Raw genomic sequence first — 27,649 nt, 5'->3', positions numbered from 1 at the left:
AACTAGAACTGTAGGTTTAAATCTCACAATAGACTTTCAGTTGGTTTTCCAATGTAATTGCTTTTCCACCAGCAAAAATAATCAAAGGACTCATAGTAATGACTTGCACAAATCTTTAAGATTAATTTAGTAAAAGCAGATAGGAAGAATATTTTGTTTTCTCCTTTTTTAATAGGAAAGCTCAGATTCAGCAGCAGGGTTCAACAATCACAGACTATTGACTGATACTGTGGCAGCAGTCATTTGAAAAATTAAACACTCCTAATGGAAGATTTCTGCCTTCCAGCACATGGGGGAAGAATCCTGCTTCATAGAGAACTCTGGTAGTGGAAGAGAGGCCACACAAAAAGAAATTCACTTTTGTAGACCATCAGCTGCCAGGACCGCTGAAGCTCCATTCCCACTTGTGAGGAAAGACTGGCAGGAGCTTCTCCAATGCTCAACACACCCAAAGCCACGGGGAGCTCAGAGATGCTACAGAAACACAAATCCTGAGCAGTCCCTGGGAGCTGGTGAGGACCAGCAGCACCACGATGGGCACTCCACCATGGCTGGCACTGTGACAAATGTCCTGTTTTCCACTTTGTTCCATTCTGCCAGCAGAATGAGGTGGGCAGGAGACTGAACTGAAACCTGTGACTGACTGAAAAACTACAGTCATTAACAAAACCCTTCAGTCATATTCAGCACCCACAAACAAGTGATAGATAAGTGATCATTACCCACAGCTTTTCTGACCATTTCAAACTTTGAGCTCCGGTTATCCTGCAATCTAATTCTGCTCTCCCACACCTTCATTTTTGGGACTGTTCAAAAACAGGACAAATTCAACATGATCCAACTTTGAGTAACTGGATTATGACATTTTTCCTTGCCCAGAGTCCTTCACTTTACAACCTGTGCACTCCTAGATATAGCTCTGAATCTGTCTGACCTCATCCACTTTCTTCTCAAAAAAAACCTCAGAAACTCTTTGCTTAGCAACTCGATTGTCTGCACTCAGCAGGGTGCGACTCCAAACCTCCAGCATCAAACACAGCCTGCTCTCATTACAGCTCCAAAAGCTATCTCCACATCTGAGTGATGTTTCCCTAGAGATGGCAATCAGTCCTGAGCCCAGTTGCAGGAGAAAGGAGATCCTGTTCAGTCCATCCTTCTCCTGCCTTTCCGCTTCCAGCAATTGTGTGTTTGCTGCTCCATCTGTGATCCCGTAGGGGGAGAGAGCTCTGCCCCCCAGGCATGGCTGGCCCAGCTCCTCCTCTCCTGGAGACTGGAGATGCTTCATCCCTGCAGCATTTTCCAAGGTACCTGCCTTGTGAAGAGCTCCAGCCTTGGCTCAGCATGTCCAAGGCAGCAGAGAGGGAGCTTGGCACGCTGCCCCTGGAATGATTTCCCAGTGCTATGTAACAAGAGTTTTAGATCTGCATCATTCCCAAGATATGTATCTTTATACATTTCTAAATAGGTTTATTTAACAGGCCAATTAGCATCTCACTAATCATCTCTCATGCTGGGTAAGAGTCTAGCAATGTAGACAAAAATATACAGAATATTCTGGTTATTCCACTCCTCTGACTCTCCTGGCTGTGCCACACTCAGGAGCATTTCCAGTCTCCCTTCATTGTACACAGATGAATGTGCTGCTGGTTTACATTTTTTAATGCATGCTCCAGACTCAAGCTTCCCATGGCTCAGGCAGAAGGAACACCATCACTTGGGAAGCCTGTTCAGCAGACTGAACACAGAGATGTAACCAGCTCCCATGTGAGGGTTCTGGACACTGTATTTGAGCATTCCAGGTCTACTGACTGCCAGTGATAGCCCAAGAGTTCAGCTTAAAAATAAAATTACTGCTTTGACCCTTTCAAAATACCTGGGATGTGTTTCAGTATACAATTTTATTTTCTTTATACTATTATCACTATTTCTTACTACTCTCTTTGAATTTCTAACTACTTACTGCTCATTTATCTTATTCAGGGTTCAGAGTTTAATTTCTTGATCCATTAAAAATTTGCAATTATAAAAACGTGAAAATCCCATTAAGTAGCTATAAAACCAGTTAAATACAGTAGGAATGTTTCTACAGGAGAAAATTATATGGCTCTGCAGAAAATTTTACAAGCAAAGATATTTAGACAAGTGCTACCTCAGAAGCAGCACCATATGTTGCTGTACTTCAGCATGAAAGAAAAAATGTCTGCAAAATGAAACACAATGAATTTTTTCCAAAAGTTACTGCCACAAGAATTTAAAAAGATACACTTATTTCAAGTACCAAATAATCAGAGCAATGGAATTAGGAAGGAGATAATTAAAAGACTAACTAAATCATGCTCAGGACACACAAGCTGGTGTTTGCTCTGGTTTGTAATTAAGATGAAAACAGTAGCAGGACTAATGTCTCTTTAATCCCTGCCCAGGTCTGAAACACGAGGCTGTGCTCAGAGCACTTTCTGGCTGAGAAGGGCCATGAAGGACTGGCAGCCTGCTCCTGCTGTAACTGCAGGAACTTTGTGCTCCCAAGGATTGTTGCTGCCATCCTGTCAGAGCATCTCCTGGGCTGGGAATGTCTGGGCTGTCATCCCAGGATGTCAAATCCCAGCTCCCCACGGGGTGCAGAGCACTGGGGAGCTCTGGAGCCTCCTCTGCACGGGGCCATTCACAACCCCTGCTGCAGTGACCTTGCACAGGAAAGCTCCAGCTTTTGGCAGTCAGGGACAACCTTCCCCCAGTGCTCCCTTGAACACAGCCCTGGCTTCACAGGACTTTAAACAAACATTTCATCCTGCAGTGTTTGACAGAGAGCAGCAGCCACCTACCTGCTAGGTCAGAGTCTGCTGGCACCCAGCCAGAACAGCTCCAAATCCCCAGTTCCTCCCTTCCACATCTGCCAAGTCACAGATGTTCAGCCTGCGCCTCGCCATGGAGATTTAGATCTGCTAAGCCCCACTTCCCCCCCTCCCTGGCACAGTCACAACATGCCACACTGTTGATGGATGCTGAGGGCCAGATGACCATCTTTGCCAAAACACTGTGTTCTCTCTTTTTTTAAGCTCAAGAATGTTAATTTTCAAATTTTATTCTGATGGAAGATGAATACTCCTTTGGATTGTACCAGTTAGCAGCCTGAAATCCCCAGCAGAGAGTTGACCATGCCTCTGCTTGGTACCAGCATCTTAATTTCCCAAATCAAGACAACTACAGCTCCTCAACTACTCTGTAACAGTAAAAACAGGCCACAAGAAGCAGGACAGAAAACAGAGCTTCCTCTAGTAAAGCTATCACAGCCCTTCAGATGTGGATCCGTTGTAAATCACTTTGTGTGCCAGGATGCCTTGAAGCAGCCCTGTAAATGCAAAAGGTACATTAACAGCTTCTAGTTGGACTGCTGCACACACAAAAGAGAATTAAAAATAGCTTTGTTTCCCACTAGCCCAATTCAGGAAGTTCAGGAAGGAAGGAAACATTGCTTAAAAGTTGATTTTGAAAGGAAACACATTGAAAAGGTTTGTCTCGAGCTGATTGTTCATAAAGGTGTTTTCTAGGCATGTGAGTAACTCCAGCCCCAGTTTTTACACCATGCTGAAAACAAACTATTCTAAGAATAAAGCTGTTAGAAAACTGGCATGACACAATGGAATAATCAGCAGCAAAACCTCAGGAAAGCTGCAGTACTTGGTGGCTGATTAATCCTGTCTTGTCTTTTGTTTAGCTCATGGTTCTTAATACCCAGGTGATGATGACAATATTTGTGTGGCTGGTAAATTGTTTCCATAAGTATTGATAAGAGCTGCAAGAGGGAACCAGGCACCACTGACAAGTGTGGGCAGTTCCTCAGGGTAACAGCACACCCACAGCTCTTTATACACATCAAGATCTCGTCTTCATAAAGACATTTTTTCTGACTGGGGAGCGTTCACACGCATAAATCGATGTTCCACACATCGATGCTACCCCAGCCCACACACAGGAGCTCTCCAGGGCCAGAACTCTGTGAGTTAATCCAGCCAGGCTCTCCGGGCAGAGCTGCTTTCTCTCCTCAGTCACACAAGACTGCTCCCAGACCCTCTGTAAGCTCAAACTCCAGCATTACAAGTTGGGGCACAGACAGGACTTCCCGATGGCTTTCCACAGCAAGTAAGGGAGCAAAGGAAAACAGCAATGTCCTCCTCTCCCCTGGGTCCCCCAGTCCCCCCTCTGGAGTCACACATTTGCTCTGGACCTTTCAGAAGCTCTCAGGACCCTTTGGAACTCAGAAAGCTCCTGCAGCACAAATCAGAGCAGAAGTTTTTGGGCCTGAAAAGGACAGACATACTGCTAAGGCCGTTTCCAAAAGAGGCATAAATGTTGCTAATCTGATTACCAATATGTTACAGATCTTCAGTCTTTCCCTCTGATGATGAATTCAGCACATAACACCAAGATTGTAGGTTCAATCTCCATACAGGCCATTTTCTAAAGAGTTGGGCATGATCTTTGTGGGTCCCTTCCAACTCAGAATAAACTGTGAATCTCTGAAAATAGATGTCACTGATCATTTGATCATTTATTTTGCCAGCTTTCAGATCTTACATATAATACTTGGGTTTGGGCTTTTCAGCATTTGGCTTTGTGCTAAGAGGGAGAAGTTTTCTGCACAACATATACATAAAGACACATGCTCACAAAACAAGATGCAAGGTCTGATTACCCCCAGAGCTCTCCCCAAAATCCTACAACTCCACAGAGTCAGCTTCTAGCCCAGCTGATTGGTTTTCTATGACGGCATTCCTTCCATGGTGTGGAAATAAACACAGATGGAGCTGGCCATGGACAGATCCACAGGTGACAAAGCCAGCATCACACCAAGCGAAGGTCTACAGCCTCATCCACCCCTGGTTCTCCAAAGATCTGAGCTGGCTCAAGCCCTCAGTTCGAAGCTGAATCCTGAATTCAGATTGTTGAAGGGATGGTGCTCAGAAACAGAACTGTACCTGCAATCAGTGGGACAAAGAGCCACTTCTGATTTACACCATTAAAACTGACAAATCTGTGTTTGATGAAATTTATCTCTGTGGCTGTCTCAGATGTCTCTGGGTGTCTGCTGATGAGACTCCTGGAGCAGTGAAGAAACTCCCAAAGAACTCTTCCCACTGTGTTGCCACAGATATGATGGGACACAAATTTGGGCCCCACATCAGTAGTTCCATGAGCTGAGATGCCAATCAAGCAGCTGGTTCAGACAGCAGCCAACTCTCCCAACACCTGATGGGCAAAGCCACAGGCCAGCAGCCTCAGTGTTTGGCATGAAAAGGCTCCTGGTGCCCTGGGGAACAGCATTTCCTAATAAAAAAAATGCAAACACTACCTGGATTTTTCTCATTCCAGGGAGTAAAAACCTACTAGTAACTTTTATCTTTCACTACAGATTCTTTCCCAAGATTTTCCAGAGCCTGCTTGCTTCCTGTGCATCATGATGTGTTTCTGCACAAACAAATAAATCAAAATCTAACAAAACTGGGGAGGTTTAAAAGGTTAAAAGCACTTAAGTGTTAAATTTGAGAACAAGCATCACCTGACTGGATCTTTGCAGCCAAGATCCTGTTTCCCATGCAACAAGGACAAGGAATATCCAAAGAATCTTACATTAGAGGACATACAGGATTAATATCCAACACTGACTGACTGAAAAATACATGTGCTAAGTGCAGCTCCTCTAAGCACAAGGCAGACACAGCCAAGGTTTGCTACATTTAAACTACAGATCTTTTCAGTGATAAATTCAACAGTAGTTTGCTCTTAACACCAACAGAAATAGTTTCTCAATCATTCTTCAGCAATCCCCATTTTCCAAAGTGATGCTGGAATAAACTCTCGGGATTTTTAGTTAAAAAAATAAAATAAAAGCGCATGAAACAGGAAAGGTGGAATAGAATATGTTTCCCACTCCAGTGCCTGAAGGACACACTTCCAGGTGGCAGCTGATAAGTAAATACTCTTGAATTTGCATTGCTGTAGAAAGTGGGTCACAGAAGTCCCTTTGTGCTACATCTCCTTTTGGAGTTCTCCAGTCACCTTTTCAGGATTCCACGGATACAACCGGCTGTACTTGTGATATTGCAATCGATACAAGGCATCAACCCCATTCAACTCATTCTTGACAAATCCAGGATGATGGAGTGACTTGACAGCACAAAACTCTGGGATCTGTGCTTCCAAGACTGTCTGATCAGTCATTTCCATGCTTTTGGCCAATCCACCAATTCAGGCTGAATATAACATTCCAATACACTCAAAAGTTTAAAAAAACTTTTGATTATGTTCATGGAAAAGCTAAAACGTATAAATCCCAATGCCCTCATGCTGAAATTAGCATTTTTTTAAAAATAAAAACTCAGGATCTTTTGTCCTCATAGTTCTCTAAAACGTTTGCTATGGTTTTAAGTGCTCATAATGTAGCACTTAGCAGGATGGCCAGGAGTGTAAGCCAGGCATCAAGTGCTACAACAGAAATGAATAAACCAATGTTCTTAGCACCTGTACCTGGAGGAGACACAGATTTGGTATCTTCTGCTGTTCAGTTAGCACTGAAGAGCCTTTGGTCTCAGTGGTTGGAGAGCTGGGTAGGAAAATATCGTTGCTGGAATGCTTTCTTGTCATGTTTTCTTTATGGACTTAGTGACACTGAAAAAAATCTAAAATTCAAAATTTAACTTCAGGTTACATAAATTTCTAAATTGGACCCAAGCAAACAAGATGAATGACAGTGACAGACCAGTGACTTCATTCAGAGCACTGCATGAACAGGGATATTTAAGCATCTTGTTCTGTCTGGGCATCCCATTTCAGCACAAGTCAGGTATTAACAAGGAGTGAAGTGCTCAAATCCTTGGAAAGATCTGAGTCAATTTGCAGGTTCTGCCTCACAGCATTTGTGTGCTTGTGCTTGATATATTCATCTGCTCCAGTGGAATGTTCTTCTTGTTTCTCATAATCCAACACTATTTTTAGAGGCTCATCTTAATGTCCTCAGCAATGTTTGCAGACCACAAAACTCATAAGATGGATTTTGAACATCATTAAAATTTGTCCACTGTAAACCAAAACCAGACTCAGGAGCCAAGAGGGGATGTGGGTCAGGAATCAATGCTTTTCTCCAGGCTTATCTGCACTTGGCCTAAGTGGGAGCTGATCACAGAGTGATGAATCAGCCTTGTACCCTTTGCAGAAAGCACAGATATTTTTCTTTGAATCCAAGTCACAGGTACAGGCTCCACAGTTGATCAAGGCAAATTTTCACAGCTCGCAGGAGCTTAAAGAGATGCAGTGAAAGAAATCGAGTGAGTTTTGAGGTCAAACACTTGAAGGAGCTATCTCACTACTGATCACATTAGAGATGTTTAATATTACAGGCATAAAGGCTCTGGAATAATTTGTGTAACCTTGTGGAAGTACCAAAATGGAGACCTTTAGGAGACATTCCATATTGTTGGTTACCACATGGCTCACTGAGCTTTTTCAGCTATGACACACCTTTTACTCTTGCCAGTGCTTGAACACTGCTTTCACTGGCCCAAATAACCATTTGATTTATTAAATGGACTTTTACAAACCAGTGAAGATCACATGAATCATGCAAATAAAAATAAAGGGTAGAAGAAGCACATTCTTGCTGAACTACACAGGTCCAGAGCTGCTGGCTTCTTCACTCCCCATGAATGTTACAGAAACAAATGCAAATATGCCAGAAATTTTATAGTAGAAATGATGAGTAGAACTATTTGTTATTCACAGCCTTCACAGAACTGTTCATCTTTTAAGACAGCCTAGCTCAAGATAGCAGCTTTCCCATTCACAATCAATAAATTTGCACACACTTCCATGCTGCATACCAAATGCTCATGGACACAGATCACAATCCTGACCCTCCTCTGTGTGCCTTGTGGAATTAAAAGCACTTAAAAAATAAATGTATAAGCCCACTAAATATGCACAGAGTAATATCATTACTGCTTATTTTTTTAAGACAGCTTTAATTTCAGCCCTTCCCCCACCATGTTATACTTGTGTAACTCATTCCCTCTCAAACAGATTATTGTACTGCTTTCTGCATTAAGCAGAATTCAAAGCCATGTTTCAGTCCTAGCTGATCCTCTTCAAGAGACCACCCTTTAACCAGTGAAGAAGCACAGGCAGACAAGATTTACATCAAGATCATGACTTGAAGATAATTCTCAGTGCTCCCTCAGTAACTATATATCTCTGCACATGACAATATGACCCAAGATAAGCTATGCTTCAGTTTACTAATTAAGACATAACTTACTAGCTCAGAAGCCAATGAATTTTCATTGCCAGAGTCATTTTCTTATGTACACATGGCTTTATTATAGCTCATTAAATACCCTGTAATTTGGAATGCCTCGCTGTCCCTTATTCCTGTCAACATCTCTGCACTTTGTGTGTGGCAGTACAAAATCTGAGCCCCACACTACACTGCCTGCTTTCTTCCCTAACTCTTAACCCATTCAGCTCCAACCCCTGCTCTGCCTGCACAAGTCTCCATTGTTAAGTTCTTAATAAAACTTAAAAATTAAAAAACCCCAAAACATTAATAGGTGAACAGAAGAGACAGGATATTCTGACTGGCAAACATAATATATACTACAAGGCTAAATGTCTTAAACAAGCAGCACTCACAAAAATTATTGTAATATACTTGACTGCATTGTAAATGACTGATTGCAAAGTGCCACAGTTTAGAGAATTTTACAATTTAATCACCAGTATTTCTAAACCCATATTTTACTGCTCTAAACTCACAACACTAACTCCAAAAGCTGTGTGAAGAACTGATACATGAGGTCCTGAGAGCAGGTTAAAGGTACTCTCTCTACACAAGGACTCAGACAAGGCTTTAATGTGAGGATTTGCTGTTCTGGCACTAAGAAAAATAAAATAACACACAGATGTGCCCACTTATTTCAGGCATACGACACTAACAGCTGTGCAAACTCCTGAGAAGCTCTCTAAGGTAAAGGCTAATGGCTCACACCTTGACACAATCGCCATGAAAAAGAAATAAGCTTCTCTGCTGTTTCCTTTACGCACCAAAACAAACTCCCACTCGCTACCCAGAAAAGACATTGTTTCTCAAAAAATGCCAATGAAATGAAAACAGAAGAAAGACCGGTACGCCAGCTCCATCCCAGGTGTACCAGCACTAGTCAGGGGGTGGGAGCAGGCGCTGGCTCGCAGGGTGTTTGTGGGGACACCATCGGTGCGACTGCTCTGCAGCCCTTCCCTGACGGAGCTCCGGGGTCAGGGAAGTTCCAGCAGCCACTCCGGACACGAGAGGTGGCCACACGCCCCCAGTCACGGCTCCTCCTCTGCACCCCGGTGAAACCCTCGGGAGGGACGGGCACTGCTCACGGGGCTGCAGGAGTCACTGTGGGACCAGTTGCCAAATCCCGGGCAGCACCGACTGCCTCCCATTAACACCCCTCTCCCGGACTAGCAGGGACCTTACTCCCAGAGGAGATGGCTTAAAGGTAACGTCTCTATTCGCTACTCTGCCTCTCTCTTCCATCAAAGAACGGCTGAATTAGCACTAAATCCTCACTGCAAAACAGACTCGCCTGTGGAGCGGGATATGCAGCCTCAGGGAGAAAAGAAAAGACAAAACTTGGAAGCAGCGAGTTCCCAGGAGGTGCTGGGGTGCTCTCAGCCTTGCAGCTGAGTTCCCCTGCACATCCCACAGCAGCAAACAGCAACCCCTGTCCCCAGCAGCTGCCTCTGCCCTGCACAGGAATCGGTGCTGAAGGTCCAGACAATCGTGTGAAACCGGGCCACCCTCCAGAAGCAGAGGCATCACTCTGCCATTAACATTTCAAGAGTTTTGCTGGAAGGAGGATCCACCGCACACTAAAACATTCAAATCCAAAGGAGTTTTGTCAGTGGAGTTAAGGATGTGGAATTGTAAGCCTCTCTCAGAAGTCCTGCAGCATGGGTTCCTAGTAAATTCACTGTTTGATACTACAAAACACATTTTCAACATGATAAATCAGTCTGCAAAAAAATGAGTTGGGTAATAAATGCGGCATGCTGTAGTCACATCCATATTCACATCTCATGCCCCAGTTCTCTTGCAGTGTGCAATAGCTAGAAACAATTTACAAGTTTGACATCAAACCTATGGAGTCCAATGGAAGGACTCTGACTGACAAAGCTTCAGAGCTCCACACTTCAAAATTAAACACTTGAAATAAACATGACGTCACTTCAGACCGTCATGAAAAAAATTCTACTGATCCTTGTAGCCTTTGGTTACTCTGAAAAGTAAGAAATGCTGCCTCAGGCTCCCAGATGTGCAGTCGTGGGTGCCAGCAGGACAGGTCAAATCACACAGAGCGCTGAGCAGTGCCATTAATGCCAGGCAGATTATTTGCATTTCAGTTTTAAGAAACATAACGTGTAAACAAACATACATGGAAACACGGTGTGATCCCACTCTTCAGCCGGCAAGGGAGAGCTGCTTGCACAAAGAGGGTACCAGTTAACTCAGTTACATTGTTGTTTTTTTTCTCTGGAGCCATACTGCAGTTTTTACTCAGTGCAATGTTTTCTAATTTAAGTTCCCTTCTCACAAGTGCATTTATAAGAGAAAGTATCTAAAATGTGTGCTGAGTCTGTGTTTAGCCTACAAACACCTTCACTCAAGGAGAGGTGATGCTGCATTTGTTCTGTAAGAGCCCTCGCACCTCGAGCAGTACAGGAGGTGTTAGTCAGCAGTTTGACTTCTCTTCATTAATAACCTCAGCAGGAAGTGAGAAACACACATGAAAGCCTTTGGATACCTTCCTTTCACACAAAAGTCAAAGCTCAGAGTAAAACAAAGGACTTCTCAAAATAGAAAGTTGAAAATAAATCACTTAGATTAAAAAACCAACACTTGGACTGCAAATGCTGAAAGCAGATCAATTTATAGAGGCACTTACACCCCAGATATCTGTGTCAGAGCTAAACTGTCACATATTCTTCCAGGGTGCCTTAATGCTCTCTTCTCAAAATGTTTTTACTGCTGGTATTTTCTCACCTAATTTCAGCAATCTTTCTATCCTAAATACCTCTGTTCTCATTACCCAGAACATTTAGGTGTGATTACAGCAAAAAGATTGTTATCTTGTTTTATTTAGTTAAAACCTCTAGAATTAAATACACGTGTTTTCAATTAACAGGCACTGAGCCAAATTCAGCTCTCCCATCCCATTTTCTGTCACTCCAAAGGCAATGGACACTCATTTCAGAAAAACATGTAGGAGAACCATGAATAGAGGGTTTTTTTAAAGCCTTATAAATCTTATAAATGAAAGCTGACATGTCATACAAGAAAAAATACCAAGATCAAACTCTTGAGCATAGAAGATGAGAAGAATTACAAAAGGAAATGTTATCACCTCATCCTTTATTCCTTCAGCTGTGCCTGTGAGCGAGAGGCTGAGGTAACTTCCCGCATAGCTTAAAACATGCATGAAGGCCAATGATTAATGCATAAACACATCCTGCAAAGCAGCTCCAGCTGCACATCACATTTCTGATGGCATTGTAATATTATACTGCACTGCTCTGACTGCAGCTCCAGTCTGTCAGGAACCTGCAAACTCTGATCCATCCCACCTTTACCTACAGCCCTGCTCTGGGAGAGCTAACACCACCCTGCAGAATCCACTGCTGCCCTGTGGTCACCAGGTGCTGACAAATCCAGGATCACAAATCCAGGTAAATGGGAGCTGCTAGAAGCTCCCATTTCTCCTGGAATAGCCAGGCTGTTCACAAACATGCTTCCAATTAGGAACACCAGATCCAGGCAGAGAGTACAGCACTTTTAGAATGAGGTTTGACATGCAGAGGAATAGCTTCTCCTCTCAGACATGATTCAGAATGTAGTGTAGACCAAGGAAGATGGACAGGTTTGTACTGACTCCAGTAAATTCTGACTACATAGTTAAAATAATTTATTTTACTCCTTTAAATATCAAAATAGGTTTGTCTCTGCCATTCATCATTTCGGGTCACCAACACTTCATTCTTGCTGCTCGCATGACAGCCCAAAGACCTACAATAAGTTTAGAAGTGCCCTGCAAACTCATGACAGATGTGCAAACATCTGCCAGCTAGAGATACTCCAAATTTGCAAACAAACTGGATTCCAGCAGTGATATCACCAATGTGAGATAATATACTTACTGCATGACTTTGGGACCACAATCAAAATATTGTCCTTTAATTGCTCATCAGAGTTTAGGGCCCAGTTTCCAGGCCATTTCCTAAATCCCATTGTCACAATTTCAGCATTCAACAAGATCAGGATTTTTATCACCTACAGTTAGCTGGCAGGGTGAGGTACACATAGAACATCCAAATTAAGATTTACACATTATTTTCACAACAATAACAAATTATAATGACCAGCACTTCTACCAGCTCCATATTAACTGTTCCCCACAACTTTACAGTAGCTGACAAAATCAAAACACAAAATACCCAGAAGGATTCAGCCTTGCTATGAAGACCAAGTATTTCCCTAAAGTTAAGCCTTTACTTCATAGCAGAGCTGTCAAGAGTCTTACCAAGTTTGATCAAGGTCAGACAGATGTCAGAATTAAACCTCAAGCTTGCATCAAATTACATAAATATGAAAGAAGAGAGGTTCAACAACTTTCTGGTGAGAGAAGTTGTCAAACCAAAGAGGACTTCTCTGTAAAAGTGATTATATAAAGAACAGGGCAGGCAAAGCTCTGATTAAAGTCAATAAAGAGTCTCCCAAAGCACCAGCTGCCCTCTCCAGCACCTTGTGGCCTGAGTCCAATCTTTTGACAGCTGAAATATGCTGCACAAAGGATGCCAGTCAACTCAGGAATAAAGTAACAACTGCTTTCACTGCACTGTTAGGAATATGCTTCTCAACAAGGCTACTTGGGGAAAAAAAACCAACCAAACAGAAAGCCTACAGTGCTGGCAGCAAAAAAAACATATCTTCCTTCCCCTGTGAGTTTTAAAAATATATTTAAAAATTGGTTCACCTTCCTACATAAACTGTGCTGGACTGCTGAACACTAAGGGTGCAAGAAACAAGTCTTTTTTAGGAAGTCGGGTTCCATACTTTGTGCTACTTAGAGAAGGTCAATAGCAAACACAAAGAAGTGAATGGAGAAAAATACAGCATTTAATGGAAGTTGTGTAAGACCAACTTTAATGACTTCTGTGTTACACATCTTCACATATTTGTCACACACTCACCTTATTAATAATTTTTAAATCTTTAAAAAGAGGAGTCTCTACACTTACCATGCTGAGGTTGGTCAGCCCTGTCAGAAATACACATTTCACAGAAAACAATGTGGATTTGCCCCTGCAGAGAGGGGTTAAGTGAAGGTGTTGTGCAAGTTAATCCCAACAGGTCACTGGACCAGTGTGACAAAGGCTGAGGACGGCACCCATCTCAAAGCAGATCCAACAATGGTCACTTCCACTGATGCCAACACAGCTTCTCACAGCTGCTCATGAAATGGAAACACATGAACTCCATCCAAGACAATTTGCAAAGGCAAAATCATCACTTTGTGTAGAGCTTGACTTCAAATCTAAGCGTAAAGGTCTGAGAAAAGGGTTTTCAACTAGGACACTAATTGTCTTCATAAGAACATCCCACAGCATAGAAGAAATAAAAGGCAGCAGGCTATAGAAATTCTGCTAAGTCTAAAATAAGTTATTTCTACAGCAGAGTAGGATGTCTGAACTTTGTAGCTTTCAAAATAACAAAATACTTACATTGTGACTCTCCTAAGACAATTTATTTCCATCAGTCATTCAGGATATACAGCTCTTAAAAACTAGGCATGTTTATTGGAAACCTTTCTAAAGGGCAGCAATAACAGCAAAGAATCCCCTTCTTGATCTTCCTAAATTTTTAATTTGTTATGATTAGAAATATGCAAACTCAAGACTTTGAAAAGCTTTAGGAGCTATCAGATTCATTTCTATTGAGTCTACCCTTCATCTGGGGTCTCTTCCAAAGTTCATGGAAAAGGATATAGGACGCCTTCAATCAATAAACAGGAAATTTTAAAATCTTTGAAGCTACAGACAAAGCAGATTAGGAAGGTAGAAATGAAATTGGAGACACTCACCTCCACTCTGCTGACTCAGATACAGACAGGGCAAGAAACATAATGCAATTCCTCTCTTATGCAAACACAAATTTACCTAGGGACAAACAGTTTACATCTACCAACCACAGAGCAGGGTCAGGGCTGAGAGCTTCTCCTTGATACCTACACCAACACTCAAAACTCACTTTTCCCCTACTTCTTTAATCTGCTCCACACCTGCTGGATGGACAAATGTGTACTCCAATTAAATCATCTGCTAAAGGAGTGACACCAGACTCACTGCCTTTCATTTCATATCAAACATCATTCCTGCTGCAGAAATAGCTGGAATAACACCAAAACTACCTTAGCAATTTTCAAAGTGAGCTTTTGCTCCAAGTATTGACCCACCATTCATTCCGTTGTACAAGCTCCTGTGGTGAGGGGACAGCTCATCTGTCACTTGTCTCCTGAGGGTACCTTCTCTGCTGCCTCCGCTGAGGTGTTTGAGGTGCTCTGGGCTCCCTCCATAATGTTGTTTGAGATGCTCTGGGCTCGTACCCCTCACCTTGTGCAGGTGCTCTGTACTTCCACTGGGAGTGTGCTTTTGAAGGTGATCTGGGCTGCCACCGCTGTGCTTTTGATGCTCAGGGCTACCACCAGGCCTCTGCTTTTGAAAGTGTTCAGGGCTACTACTCAAAACGTGCTTTGGGATAGTTTCTGGACTGCTGCTGCTGTGCTTTTGTTGTTCAGGTACTTTGACAATGGTTTTGTGATGCTCAGGGCTCGGCCCTTTCAGGTGATGATCAGGACTGCCAGAACCCCTGGGCTTCTGCAGGTGCTCTGGGCTGATACTCCTGTGTTTCTGATGCTCAGGGCTTCCTTCCCCCCGAGGTTTTTGCAGGTGCTCTGGACTGGTGCTTGGGTGGTGTTTGTGATGGTCTGGGCTGTCTGTGCTGCCCGTGCTGGAAGTGCTGCTGCCATCCCCAACATCTCTGATGTACGCGCTGGTGGCAGTCAGCTGGCACAGGCTGATCTGGCTGTCGATAGAGCTCCGGCTGCCTGCTCCTCCACTCTTCTCCTCATCCAGCAACACACACAACTCCTTCAGCTCCAGGTTCTCCTTAACCACTTCTTCCTGCCTCACTTCCAGCTCTTTCAGCTTCTGCAGGTATAAGGCCACCTCCTTGTGCATGACACTGGCGCTGTACCTGCCCAGCCTCTGCCACTCGCGGGACACCCTCTTGCCCTTCTGCCGGTCGTCGTCCAGGAAGCAGCAAAGGTCCCTCAGCTCCTGGTTATCTTCCTGCAGCTTCTGGTTGATGTCCTTTAAAAGAAAGATTATCATGACAGAGGAGTGTCTAAAAGCATTGGTGTTAAACTGTTACACAGGCCAGAGGACAGCATTACTGCAAACTCATATTTAAGCATTCCAGTGAGGCATAAATAATTCCATGTGTAGATTTGGCATGAGCAAACAAAGCTGCTGTCCAGCAAAAACTGCCCTTAGCTTGGAGCTAATTTCTAACTTCTGATACAGCAGAAAAGTTTCAGGTGCTTAATTAATTTTCCTGCTAAATATCAGAGTAATTTAGCTCCCAAATTGGGCAAAGGTTGCAAGTGCTCTCATGATGATCTCACTCCCCTGAGAAATATTCACCTGTGAGTTATTGCTAAATAAAAGTGCAAGGTACATCAGAAATTGTAATCTCTCTTAAATAATTAATTATTAACATTTATACTCCCTATTCCCTAAAGTATAGTCACATATAAAGATGACCATTTTAGAGATTCTTAAAAATTGGGGTTTGCTGGATTTTGCTTCTGATAGGTATAAAAAGCCTGGTCACTTGACCAGGATCGCTTTACCCACTCTGAAATGAAATAATCTGCTGAAATAGATTTCCCACCCCTAACAGAATGAAGTACAGGATTCTGTGCCCTTCCCTAAGTGAGGAAAGCTCTGAAGCAAATGCTCTGAAGTACAAATGTCCAGGGTATTACTACAGCAGAATAAAAATATTTTCAGTATTTTATCCTTGTAGTTTGGACTTGTGACCATATTTATCTTTCTTCCATCATCAACATATTCATTCCTTATGGAATCTCAACTAGAGATTAGCCACAGTTGTTAAAAAGTCAGTCTCATGGAAATATCATTTTAGCAGTTTCCAAAGAAAAGGAAGCTTTTGTAACTCCAGTGGGTTTGGGGGCACGAACACCTGTGTTTGTCTGATTTTTGCCTCAAAATAACTTGGAATTTGAACAATTTCAACCTGTATTTGACAATGGAAAAAAATCTCATTGTGGCTTTAAGATGTCCTTAAAGACCTCTGCTAGTGGGAGACATTTGAAATGATCCCACAGTGGAATAAAATAGTTGTGGAAGTCCACAATTCCTCAGTCAGGAAGCAGGAGACACCCATCCAGCTGGTCATCCTTACTCATGGAGCAGTTATTTCATACAGGACAAAGGAGGGAGATTTCCAGGCACCAACACAGGGCTCAAAGAACCTCCTTCTCCTGGATTCTTTTTAAAAGTTCCAGCTGAGGCATCTGAACAAAGGGCGGAAGTCAAACAAGACTTAAGGAGTTCAGAATTGAGAGAGGAATTTGTGACTCCTTCCTACCATCTTAAGTGTGTTTGGTCAGTTATCTAGAAGATGCAGAAATCCAGATATTGGATTTTTGCACATAACTGGGAAAAAGATATTTTAAATGGAAGTTCACTTACAACAGTAGTATAAGTTCCAGTTTTACTCAATACTACCATGGGTGGGGTCTGTTTTACCCTTAGACACCACCAAAGGGACACACATACCTTGCAAACACAAAAACTTGGGAGGCAGGAACTGTCTCCCCCCAGGAGCGATTTATTTTATGCCACACAATTACCAAAGACACTTTCTCAATAATTCTATCATTTAAAGCCATTCTACAAGTGAAGAACTCTCTTCTAATGCACTTTCCTGTAATAATTCAAAAGCCCACATTGCATCTCCGTCTCCTCTCTCCTTCCCTCCAGCCTCACCTCACTGAAGGAATTTCCTGAAAATTCTCAAAGCAGTAAGCCACAAAATGTTCTGTAGTCCTGCCTACTCTAAGGTAACTTTCTAGGTCTATAATGCACAAAGCTAGGTAATGCTCTGTAAATAGGCACACTTTCTTCCCAGTCCTCAGAACTGGCAAGGAAGCATTAGGGACTAAGCTTCTCATCCACCGAGAGTGAAATTAAGAAGGGATAAGCTATTACAGACTTGTAATACAGGCTGCAGCCTGCATGAGCAGACAACTGAGAATGGTTTGATCAGAGATGTGTTACCAGATATCTTTCCTTCTCTTTTCGGACAATAAATTTGGGAATGGTTCAATTCCCAAACCCGAGCCCAAGGGTTTGTCATCACCTGCCACACGCTGCACTGAATCCTGGAAATGACCGACTCTTTCCAGCAGCCTACCAGCCTGCCTGACAGGCTAAATCGTCTGAAAATACTGACAGAAAACAGCGTGAGCTACACAAACCCTTATTCTCGTGCACTTCAGGCAGGATCATTTAACTTCGCTCAAAACCAAGGAAGTCTAATACAAAGCTGACAAGATTTCAGGGCTTTTAATCAGCCCAAAAGAATACTGGGGCAGAGCATAAACCAGCTGTGCACTACAGCCTGCCGTAGAGCTGGTCGTCTCTTAGCCGGCCACTTAATTGATTATTAAGCGGGATCAAATGGTGTTCACCCCAGTTCTCATCCACTTTTCATGCGATTCTGGGGAGCGGCTCCTCCCAGACCATCCACCTGACGAGATTGCTCCCGACGGGGCGGGCGGGGGACGCAGAGAGACCGCACAAACTTCAGGGGTCCCACCCTGCCCACCCCGCTACCTTCAAGCCGCGGATCTCGCCGAGGTGGAGCTGAAGACGGCGGTTCACCTCGCGGATGAGGTTGCTGTGGTCCAGCATCGCGCTCATCTTCTCGGCCTCGGCGCGGCGGAGGCTGCGGATCAGCTCCTCCTTGCTCCACTTGAGCAGCTCCTCGTCCGACACCTTGGACAAGTCCTCGGCCGGCGCTGCCCCGCAACTTTCCGCCGCCACTTTGGACATGGTGGTGGTCCGGCAGCCCGGGGAACTCGCGGAGCCTCCCCGCGCTCCCGGGGCCGCCCCGCCGCCGCCGCCGGGGGAAAGGGCGAGCCCGGAGCCCGCGGGGTGCCCCCAGCTCCAGCGCTGGGCCGGGGGTAACGAGGGAGACCTCTTCTGGCCCCAGGCAGCGGATCCTGGAAAAAAGGAGGAAAAGGAGGAGGAAAGGGTGTGGAGGAAGCCGGGCCACAGGCTGGGGAGCAAACTTCCCCCGTCGAGAAGGAAAAAAAATAAAAAATAGAAAAAAAGACCTAGACAAAATATTCCCAAGACAAGCCCGGCTCTTGCAACAGGTCAGCGGTAGCTGCGTGCGCCCGGTCCCCGCCGCAGCGCCAGGGATGCGCGGTGGCTCTCACGGCACCCGTCGCCCCCGGGCTGCGGGATGCAGGGGAGGATGCGAAGTGCCGATGCCGAGCGCCATGGCGGAGGGCAGAGCGGGCCGGTCCGGGCGGCGGAGGAGCGGCGGAGGAGTGGGAAGGAGGGAGCGGAGCGGGCGCTGCCGGCGCCAGTGGCGGGCGCGGGGCCGCTCGCGGCTTTTCAGCGGGGCGCGCGCCACGTGCGGGCGGGGGCGGCGCGGGCTCCGCGCGGCCCGAGGGCGCTCCCTGCCGGCCAATGCCCGCCAGCGCGGCCGGGGCCATCCCGGGGCGGCGGCGGGACGGACACACCCAAGGGACGGACACACCCCAGGGACGGACACACCTGCGGCCCGGACACAGCCGCAGCAGCATCCTGGCCCTCCCGGCCCCGCGGGATGGAGGTACAAGCGCAGCCGGCCGCGCAGCATCGCGATGGCTCCAGCGGGGCGGCCGGCGAGAGGTCACATTACATCACCGCGGGCAGCACCGCCTCGGCTCAGCGCAGCTCGCAGGCACCGACAGGCTCGCACCGAACCCCAGTGCAGCTCCTTAGTCCAGCTGAAGGTCTCATGCCGTGAGCTAAACCCCTCACAGGAATTAGGCTTGGGCTGCTTACACACCTTCCCTAAGAATATTCAGCTGCACTGTAACAAGATACTCACATTCCCCGATCTGCATAAATCTGTCTTGCAGATGATTTGAGAATGAAACTTGATCATCCATTCATGCCGCTCACAAAGAAAGATGAGACGACAGATCTCAGAGGCAGAGGTGGATGAACTGAAACTATTAGGTGAGTAATTGGTTGAATCCCTGTTTTTCAATCACGAAGTTCCCCCTGAACAATCCCCCTGCGGACAGAGGAGGCTGCCTCGCTTAATGGGCCCTTCCTACCTCCAGCTCTGCAATTTTAGAATTATGTAGGATTAAAGAAGATTTCTGGTTCTTGAGGGGAAAATTGAAGTAGTTAATGCCAGCACTGGCAGATCACGAGGCTGCACAGGCAGCTGCAGAACCTGTCCCATGTCACTGTCCCAGACGGCTCCTGTGGCATTTTCCTGCCAATGCCAGAGGACCAGACCAACGATTATTTTCTGCTCTCTTTCAATTTAAAAATTGCTAGAAGAATGGTTAAATCAAACACTGTTCCTTTGTTCTTACTGCTAATCCTCTCCTTGAACTGCCAGTTGTACTTGACCACAATAGAAGTTCTGCTCCTATCCATCATGGGGTGCACTTGGACTTTTCACCAGAAAAGTTCTCCATGTTTTCCCTTCCTAATTATCATGAAGAGCTGTTCTTTCAGCTGATCCATTTTCCATGTACCTTCAACCTCCCAGGCACCTGCCAGACACTCTGGTTCCATCCAGGATGGGTGCTGCCATGGGAATGGCACTTGAGCTGCTCCCACAGGTCCAGCCTGCTGCTCAGGATCCTCTGCCCCTATTCCAAGGAATACCTGTGCCACAGGAGGGTGGAATGTTGGCTCAGCTGCAGGAGGAACCCCAAAGCCCACCACTGTCAACAAGAGCTCCAAGCAAGCACAGAGCTTTGCCAGCATGAAATCCCATTTCCTGAGCAGTGACAAGTATTGTGTGAAAATTTTATTTTCTTTGCAAACTCTATCACTCTCTTAAATCCTTGGATTTTTTTTAATTTTTTTTACCACTGCAAAGAATAAAGCTCGAGATAAAAGCATCTGACCAGCCACAGCAAAAATACAGTAAGAGGCCATGAAAAGGAACTGTCATCTTTTATGCCCAAATATATTTAATTTTAATGCAACTGAAAAAGAACAGCTTGGCAGCAACAAATAAAGGCTTTTCTAATTCAGTGGTGTATGAGTTAAAAGGTCACATGATGAAGGATTTTTAGAATTAATTAATTTAACCCAATTAATTTCCATCCATGAAATAAACAGTTAACTGAAAAAATTTCCAAAAACTTTTTAATCCAAAAGCTTCAGGGAAGAGTGTCCACTTGCCTCAACGTTAGCAGCGTTTCTCTGGAGCAGCATTTCACAGCTTTTGATCACGAGGAGCCACGGAAAGCACGGATCTGAGATGAACAGCTCCGGGGAGCACCGTGTTCCCCACAAAACCTGTTATTGTACAGGCACCAGTGAGATGGGGGAATTCATGGAGTAGGGACCTTGGAAATAGTTCAAACTTCAAACGTCTGGGACAAATGTAGCTCTAATAACGGAAGCAAAAACGTATCAAGTGAAACTAATCTGGAACGTTTCTATAAGGAGAGGATCTAATTTCACATTCACTCACGCTTGTGTAACAAGATCAAAACCAGAGTGGGAAGTGCAACATAATTACTCCCATCTCCTGGCAAGTTTAAAACTTTCCTTTTAGATAGTCCACCTCACTGTCCAAAGCACCTCCCTGTCAGTGGTGAGCACCACAACTGCTCCGAAACAAACACTGATTTTCACATTAAAGTGGCATTTTTTCAATACTCCCCTGAATAATTCTCATTCACAGCCTGAAATGGAGAGTCTGGGCAAATGAGTTTGGAGACTGCAGTGCTGGGATTGCTGCAGCCTCTGTCCAGTGGCAAGGGGGATGGCAGTCTCTGTCCATCCTTCCAGTTCCTTCACACCAGGAGCCAAATGCCAGCAGCAATGTGGATCCGCAGCCAATTAAATCTCCATAGCTGACCACGCTTTGCCAGCTTGGTAACATTTCCACTGCTGTGTCCTGCTCACCCCTGGACATGCAGATACCCAGCAATTGCTGCTGGAAATTTTCCCTGGCATATTCTCAAGGACTTGCTTTTCATTGCTGCCTGCAGACCCTCCAGTGCTTTAAGTCTCTGAGTCTCTAAGGATTATTATAACCAATAATAATCATCTGATGATTTAAAAAACTCCTGGACATTTCCAACGAGGCCCTAAAGCTGTTTGATAGCTCTCTGCCAAAAATATGTCATAGCCGAGTACTTGCCTAGCAGTCATTTTACACAAAGATGGCTAAACTGGTTTTGTTCAGAAATGAACAAAATTTCTTCCAAAAATACTTTTGAGAGGAGTTCAGACTCGAAAAATGTCATTCCCAAATTGGAAGGAAGTGGAGAGAGCTTTAAAAAATGAAAAGTTCAAGTAATTTTAGTTACAGTTGCTTCTAGATGCTCTTCCCATCAGTCATGTGTCTGTAGCTGACACTCAACACAGCATCCCCAACATCAGCTGCTCTCCTGTGCAGCCTGTTCATTCCCTGCTGGCTCATCCCCTGTCCCTGGGCAGAGCTCCACACCTTTCCGTCCCTAACCTAGGAGAGAGTTCCCTTTCCTCACCCTCCCATCCTGCCCTCCAGAGCCCCTCTCCACCATGGCAGCACCCCAGCCATGCATCTCTTGTCTACCAGTCTGGCCCATTATTCCCTCATTTGTGTCATTGCCATCAGCTCTCTCTGTCCATCCCTAGGTTAAAGTTCTTGGCCAGCGCATTGGCAAAACTGCTTGTACCTCATTTGGCTGGGTGGATCCCACCTGTCCCTAAGAGCACTCAAAGAGGGTCCCACAGTGACAAAAACCAGATCCCTGCTGTCAGTGCCAGCTGTGCCAGCACTCACTGGCCACAGGATCCATTCACTCCTGCTCCAGCTCTTTCACCACCATGGGATTCACTTTCCAGCCCTGGCTGCCACTCCTGTAGTCACTGTAGCAGCATAAATTAGATAATGCATTTTACAATACAATATAGATCATTTTCCTAATGGAGTCTCCAGCAGTGTTCAGAGTGTTGGTACACATGGAAGTTAATAGTCTGACACCAGGCCATCCACACAGCATTTCCTACTTCATTGCATGCCCTTCCACTGCACAAAGGATGTTATGGATAATGTCATCTAGCTAAAGCTGGCCACAAACAAAATCCCTCAGTACAGACACCTTTCAAAGCATTTACAGATGGAATCCTCATCCTTTGCTCCTGACCTGACCACAGTTAAAAGTAAATAGCCAACTTTGAGCAAACCTAACCAGGCAACATGCTCTTTTCTCATCTCAGAAATACTTTGACAGAGAAAGAAGTTAATCTATTTCCAACTAGGAGAAAATGTAAAAGAAATCTAGAAAAAAATGTTTTCAAATTAATAGTCTGAAGAGTGCGGGTAAGTTCAGCTTGAATTAGTCATTGAGCTTTTTAAAATTTCAGAAGTTGCATCTTAAACCCCTTTAACTATTTACTTGTGGTAAATACTTTCTATTTATTCTCTAAGAAAACTAACTACATAAAAAGTTTTTTCATCATTAAATTATTGAGAAGTTACCTCCATATTTCAAAATTCAGAAATTCTCACAAAGCAAAGTTTTCTGTGAACTTCTTCCTGCTGCCACCTACACCTCCCTTATGGTCCAGTGACCATGCAAATGTGTGGTAAGCTGGATCAGCTTAGTGAGTCAGTGAAAAAATAATGTTAAAATCTACCACTTATGAATAATAGCTGGTTTTCCCAGGGATGACTGCACTGATCTGGCTCACAGAAGCTCTATGGGATGCAAGGGAGGCAGAAGGAACACACAAGGCCAGGGATGGAGATGGAGCAAGTCCATCCCTGCTGACAGAAATCTGCATTTGGAACAGACCAAACAGATGATGACGCAGCAGCCACCAAAGATGCCCCAGAGGAGAGGAGTGGAGAGCAAAGAGCTCATCCTGCTTGAGCTTAGGCAGTGCCTGTGGCTCAGCCAGACTTGCAGCTTTGACTTGGAATCTGTAATAGAATGAAAACTCCTGGAAGGTCTCACGTAGGCACTTTGCCTTTTATTTCAATTGCAGACTTGTGTGTCCCTCCTCCAGGACAAACCCAGGATCCCCAAGCCATGGATTACTCACAGGAGGTGAGTAAGGAAAAGACTGAGCCAGGGAAAGATACTGCCACTCAAACTGACAGGGAAATTGGTTCTGGAGGGGTTGGGCCATGCTCCTGAACCTGCTGGTTCATCTCAGTGAGGTTCATGTAAATGAACATGCTTTATAACTGCCCAAGGTTAAACAAGTGGGCTGATGGCTGATCCTTAGAGACAACATCAAATATGGAAACAGGCACCTTTCCAACTCAGCAGAAAACATTCCTGAGACAGTAACTTAAAGGCATCCATAGATGTTAGAGGGAAATCGTTAATTATAACATTTTTATGGGCTTGATTTTATCGTGGAGAGCTTGGCAACTTTTCTGCAGAGCTGACAGTTTATTCTGGCTGGAATCCAACACAGACACATAATCAGAGCATCTGTGGGGTTGTTTTAATTGTGCTCCCATTCTTCACTTGGGTAACACTGGACTTTGCTTCCTGTTCATACTTGATTAGTGAGTTAATAAGGGGCCAGATGCTTATTTGCTTATTGTTGATGGAAATAAAGTACATGCCCATATGGTGGGAGTGAGACAAGGTGCATCATCGTTTACTTTCCCAGCCCCAGAAGAATGGCAAATACTGGCCCAGTATCTACAGACATGAAGATAGAGACCTTCTGTCCTCCTCTAAGACATCAATAGAGCTTTAGGTGTCTGTAACATACTTAGTAAGCACAAGCATTGGAATGAGATTAAGGCATTATTGATACTTGTTAATAAAACCTTTTTACAAAAAGTGATTACTCACTGCATTTTTTATAAAGCTGTGTGTGCTTAAGTAAAACTAATCTAAAACAGAATAGACCTCCAATGGTTTCAAACACTATTTTTCATTTAGAATCATCTTAATTTAGCAAAAACCATTTAAATCAGTCACCCATCCACTCACTCTGGCTGACTCATGGTTATGTGATGGCCTTTTGTATCCAGCTCCTTCCTTGGTAGGGCAGGATTTTGTAATTTATAACACATCTCCTAAAATTCCAGGTTTTGCCTGCAGTATGGTGGGCTGTTGTGAAGTCACCGGTGATTTATTCACCACTTACTTTGTCACAGAGACACCAGTGGTCAAAAGCCAATTTCTCCCTGTGTCTTGCTGCTTTAGTGACAACTTCCACAGTGCAGCTCAGTGGGAAACAATTCCAGGGACTTCCAAATTATCCAAACTTCCCATCCCAAGATTTTCACATCTTTACTAGGATTACCTATTTACAGAGAAGCAAAATTAGATTCTTTTGAAGATTTCCCTGGAGACACTTCAAATACTAGACTGGTTTAAAAACACAAACAAAACCATTCATCCAGCCAAGCATGGGTCCTTGAGTACAAAATTGGAAACCAAGTAATGAAAGCAAAGCCTAAAACCAAGGAACGCCCTAGGGAGACATTTGCACATCAGTCCACATCATTCTCATGTCCTCACTGCAAGCCCAAGTCCATCCCAGCACTTCCCAAAGCCAGTGGCCAGGCCACAGCATCTGGAATTCTGCTTTCCACAGTGTCCCTCCTTGCTTGGGCTCCAGAGCCAGGACAGCAGTTCAGGAACAGCTCATTTCCTGACAAGTTAACCTGCAATGCTGTCCTGCCAGCCCTAACCCAGGCTTCATCTGAGGGGTGCTTAGCTCTGCACAGCTCCTGCTGCAAGAAAGAATTCCAAGACAAAAGCCCTTTAACTTTTAGATAATAAAAAGCAGCAGGAGTAACACAGCCTCTCAAGCAGATGTGGCTGTGATAACATTCATTTCCTTTATAACAGTTGCAGCTCAGATAATTCCCATTTCCTTAACCCTATTCTTTAAAACTGGGCTGGTTTTTTTTCCATTCCTTTTTAATTAAAAAACAAACAAACAAAAGGAAAAGAACAGAAGAAAAACCCAACAGCAGCAACAACAAAACCCTCTAATGTTTGGGCTTCTATGAAGCGAAGCATTCAGAGCTTATCTAACGGAACATGGCACTTCCTATTGAGTGCATTCCCTGTGCTGCTCCAGCAGTTTAGAAACGACTGCAATACTTCTTAGGGTTTATATCTCACATCTGAGCAAACCCTGGGTCTCCAGCTCACTGGCAATTCCCTCCAGGGCTCTGGTGGAACGTGGCAATAACACGGGTGAAGGAGCTGGCGCTCAGGGCCCTTCGGGCTCATTCACAGTGTCAGTGAGAGGGCCCAGTGAATGCAGAGTCTGAGCGGGACAGGAGACACCTTTTGCCATTTTATTTTTTTAAATTGCTATCTACAGATTAGTTTTGATGAGAAAAACAAGAAAAGTTGCCCAAAAAAGGAGAGTTAATGGTATGGCAGTAGAACTATCACAATGCCTAGTGGAGTTCTAAGTTTTAGCTGGAATTAAAGCCCAGCTGGATCTAAAGTAATTGCCTTCACTTCAGTTGGAAACTACAGGACTGTGGAAGGAAGCTGCCTGCTAATAGATAAACTGTTCACTTGCTCCAGCCCTGTGCAGACACCACTGGCTCCAGAAATTAATTACCAGCTCTGACAATGCCATTCAGGACAGAAGTAAGAGTGCAGTTTATTATCCACACTGAGCCTCACTTATTTATTTGCACTGCAATAGCATCTGACACCCCCAGCCATGGAGTGGGATCCCTCGGAACTGGGGCTATAGAAACACTAAAGGAGAGGACCGCCCTCAATATCGTCCATAAAAGACAATGATCCTAGAATTTACAGGATACACCTTTAGACCCCGGGTTCCTTCAAAGGAAAGAGGCAGAATTAGTTAAATCTGAGTGTCCCATTTAACATGTGGGCATTTCTCACTGCAAAGCTGCACTGACATTAAACAGAGGAAGGAACAAACCACAGCTTTAGTGTCAGTTAGCAAACAGAAATCAACTGAACATTTACTATCATGTCATGCAGCAAGGCTTTGAAGTTCTTCACTGGTTTGGGGCCACTGAAATATGCATCTACATATCAATGTATGCAGTGCCCCTCTCGGAAGGAAGGTACACAGTAATTGGGAAGGCAGCTCATGAGGTTATTGAATGAACAACAATCCTCACAGATCACCTTCCTCTGCAACTTTCATCTCCAGGAACAAACTCGTTAGTTATTCTGCTGATTCCTCTCAGCAGGAAAAATCCATTAAATATTTAATTAGGCTGTGTTCAATATATTAGGTAAGTGAACTGCTCTATCTAGTGCTAACTTAACGTTACATGCTGTATCATTACAACACTGTGCTGCAATGATATGCACATTACTGGAGATTTGGGTCTATTAGCTTATGAACAGGAACAGCAAAACAAAAAGGAACACCCAAATCAGAATTTCTATTCTAGGCATCCTCCTTTGAGCTATTATTACTTAATCAAATCCAGAGGAGATGCATGAACTCAGGAAACTGGGCATTGCAGTGAGGGGGTTTTTGGCTTGTTTAAGTGGAGTAGGAATTCATCAGCAGAGAAAATCCCTGTGTATGGCTTGCCACAGGCATGACAGACCAGAGTGGACATTCTAAACTGAACGAAACAGAGCTTAAACAGACAGAGAGCAACTTAGCGATTCCAACAAATAAGATTTGATCTAGGTAAGGCACAAACCATTCCTTGAGAACAGCCAGCAAAATCCTGCTGACCTCAGTCACTTCCCAGAAATTTGGAATGACACACACCATAATGTTTGGAATACACAGGGAGAGGAAAGAGAATCTCACTGATGTACATTTTGTCACAGCTGAGGTATGAAAAATGCCAAGGGCAAGTGGTTCTGAAAATAAACTGATAGGATCCAGTTGAAACAATTGTTTCCAACCAGGAAGTATTAGACACCAGAAACCCCAAACCCCAATCTTCAGGGGATGAGCATTTTCTGTTTGTAGCATTAGATAAACATTGAGCACAAAGATCTTTGCACAGCAAACTCTTGCAGCTTCAGCACCACATGAAATAAAGGAGGATCCAACCCAGAAGTGAGATTCCCTAGGCTGACTCAGCATATGTTCTTCAAGGCTAAAGAACAGGCTGTAACTTCCTAATATCTGTGGAACAATTGGGTTCAGTCCTGAAGGACTGAATATGATGCCACTACCAAAGACCCCAGAACTGACTAACATAAAGTTTTGATTACAAAAGGAAACAAACTTCACTAATTTTTAATAGGAATTCACTGCTATGAAGGCAGAGACCAGTTAGGTA

General features: G+C 44.3%; 1 protein-coding gene across 8 annotated transcripts in view; it reads right to left on the bottom strand.

Annotated features, from left to right (window-relative positions):
• The window catches only part of CCDC85A (coiled-coil domain containing 85A), a 66,356-nt gene extending 47,598 nt beyond the window's left edge, over positions 1 to 18,758 (bottom strand). For 4 of the 8 annotated variants that reach the window (XM_088053301.1, XM_014254606.2, XM_014254605.2 and 1 more), the window contains exons 1-3: positions 18,516 to 18,758; positions 18,013 to 18,401; positions 14,544 to 15,459 (exon numbers count right to left, since the gene is read on the bottom strand). In XM_088053301.1, the coding sequence (XP_087909427.1) occupies positions 14,544 to 15,459; positions 18,013 to 18,231 (1,135 nt within the window). In that variant the 5' untranslated portion in view covers positions 18,232 to 18,401; positions 18,516 to 18,758. Of the gene's footprint in view, positions 1 to 3,269; positions 3,350 to 4,534; positions 7,295 to 14,543; positions 15,460 to 18,012; positions 18,402 to 18,515 lie in introns of those variants that run through there. The other 4 variants (XM_088053304.1, XM_088053302.1, XM_088053305.1 and 1 more) reach the window with 4 other exon arrangements.
• Between the last annotated feature and the right edge of the window lie 8,891 nt (positions 18,759 to 27,649).

Source organism: Pseudopodoces humilis, chromosome 3 (genome assembly GCF_049639895.1).
Source record: "Pseudopodoces humilis isolate 2021_Gansu_Grassland_sample_001 chromosome 3, ASM4963989v1, whole genome shotgun sequence".
Taxonomy (NCBI): Eukaryota; Metazoa; Chordata; class Aves; order Passeriformes; family Paridae; genus Pseudopodoces; species Pseudopodoces humilis.
This window is presented reverse-complemented; position numbering and strand designations above follow the sequence as displayed.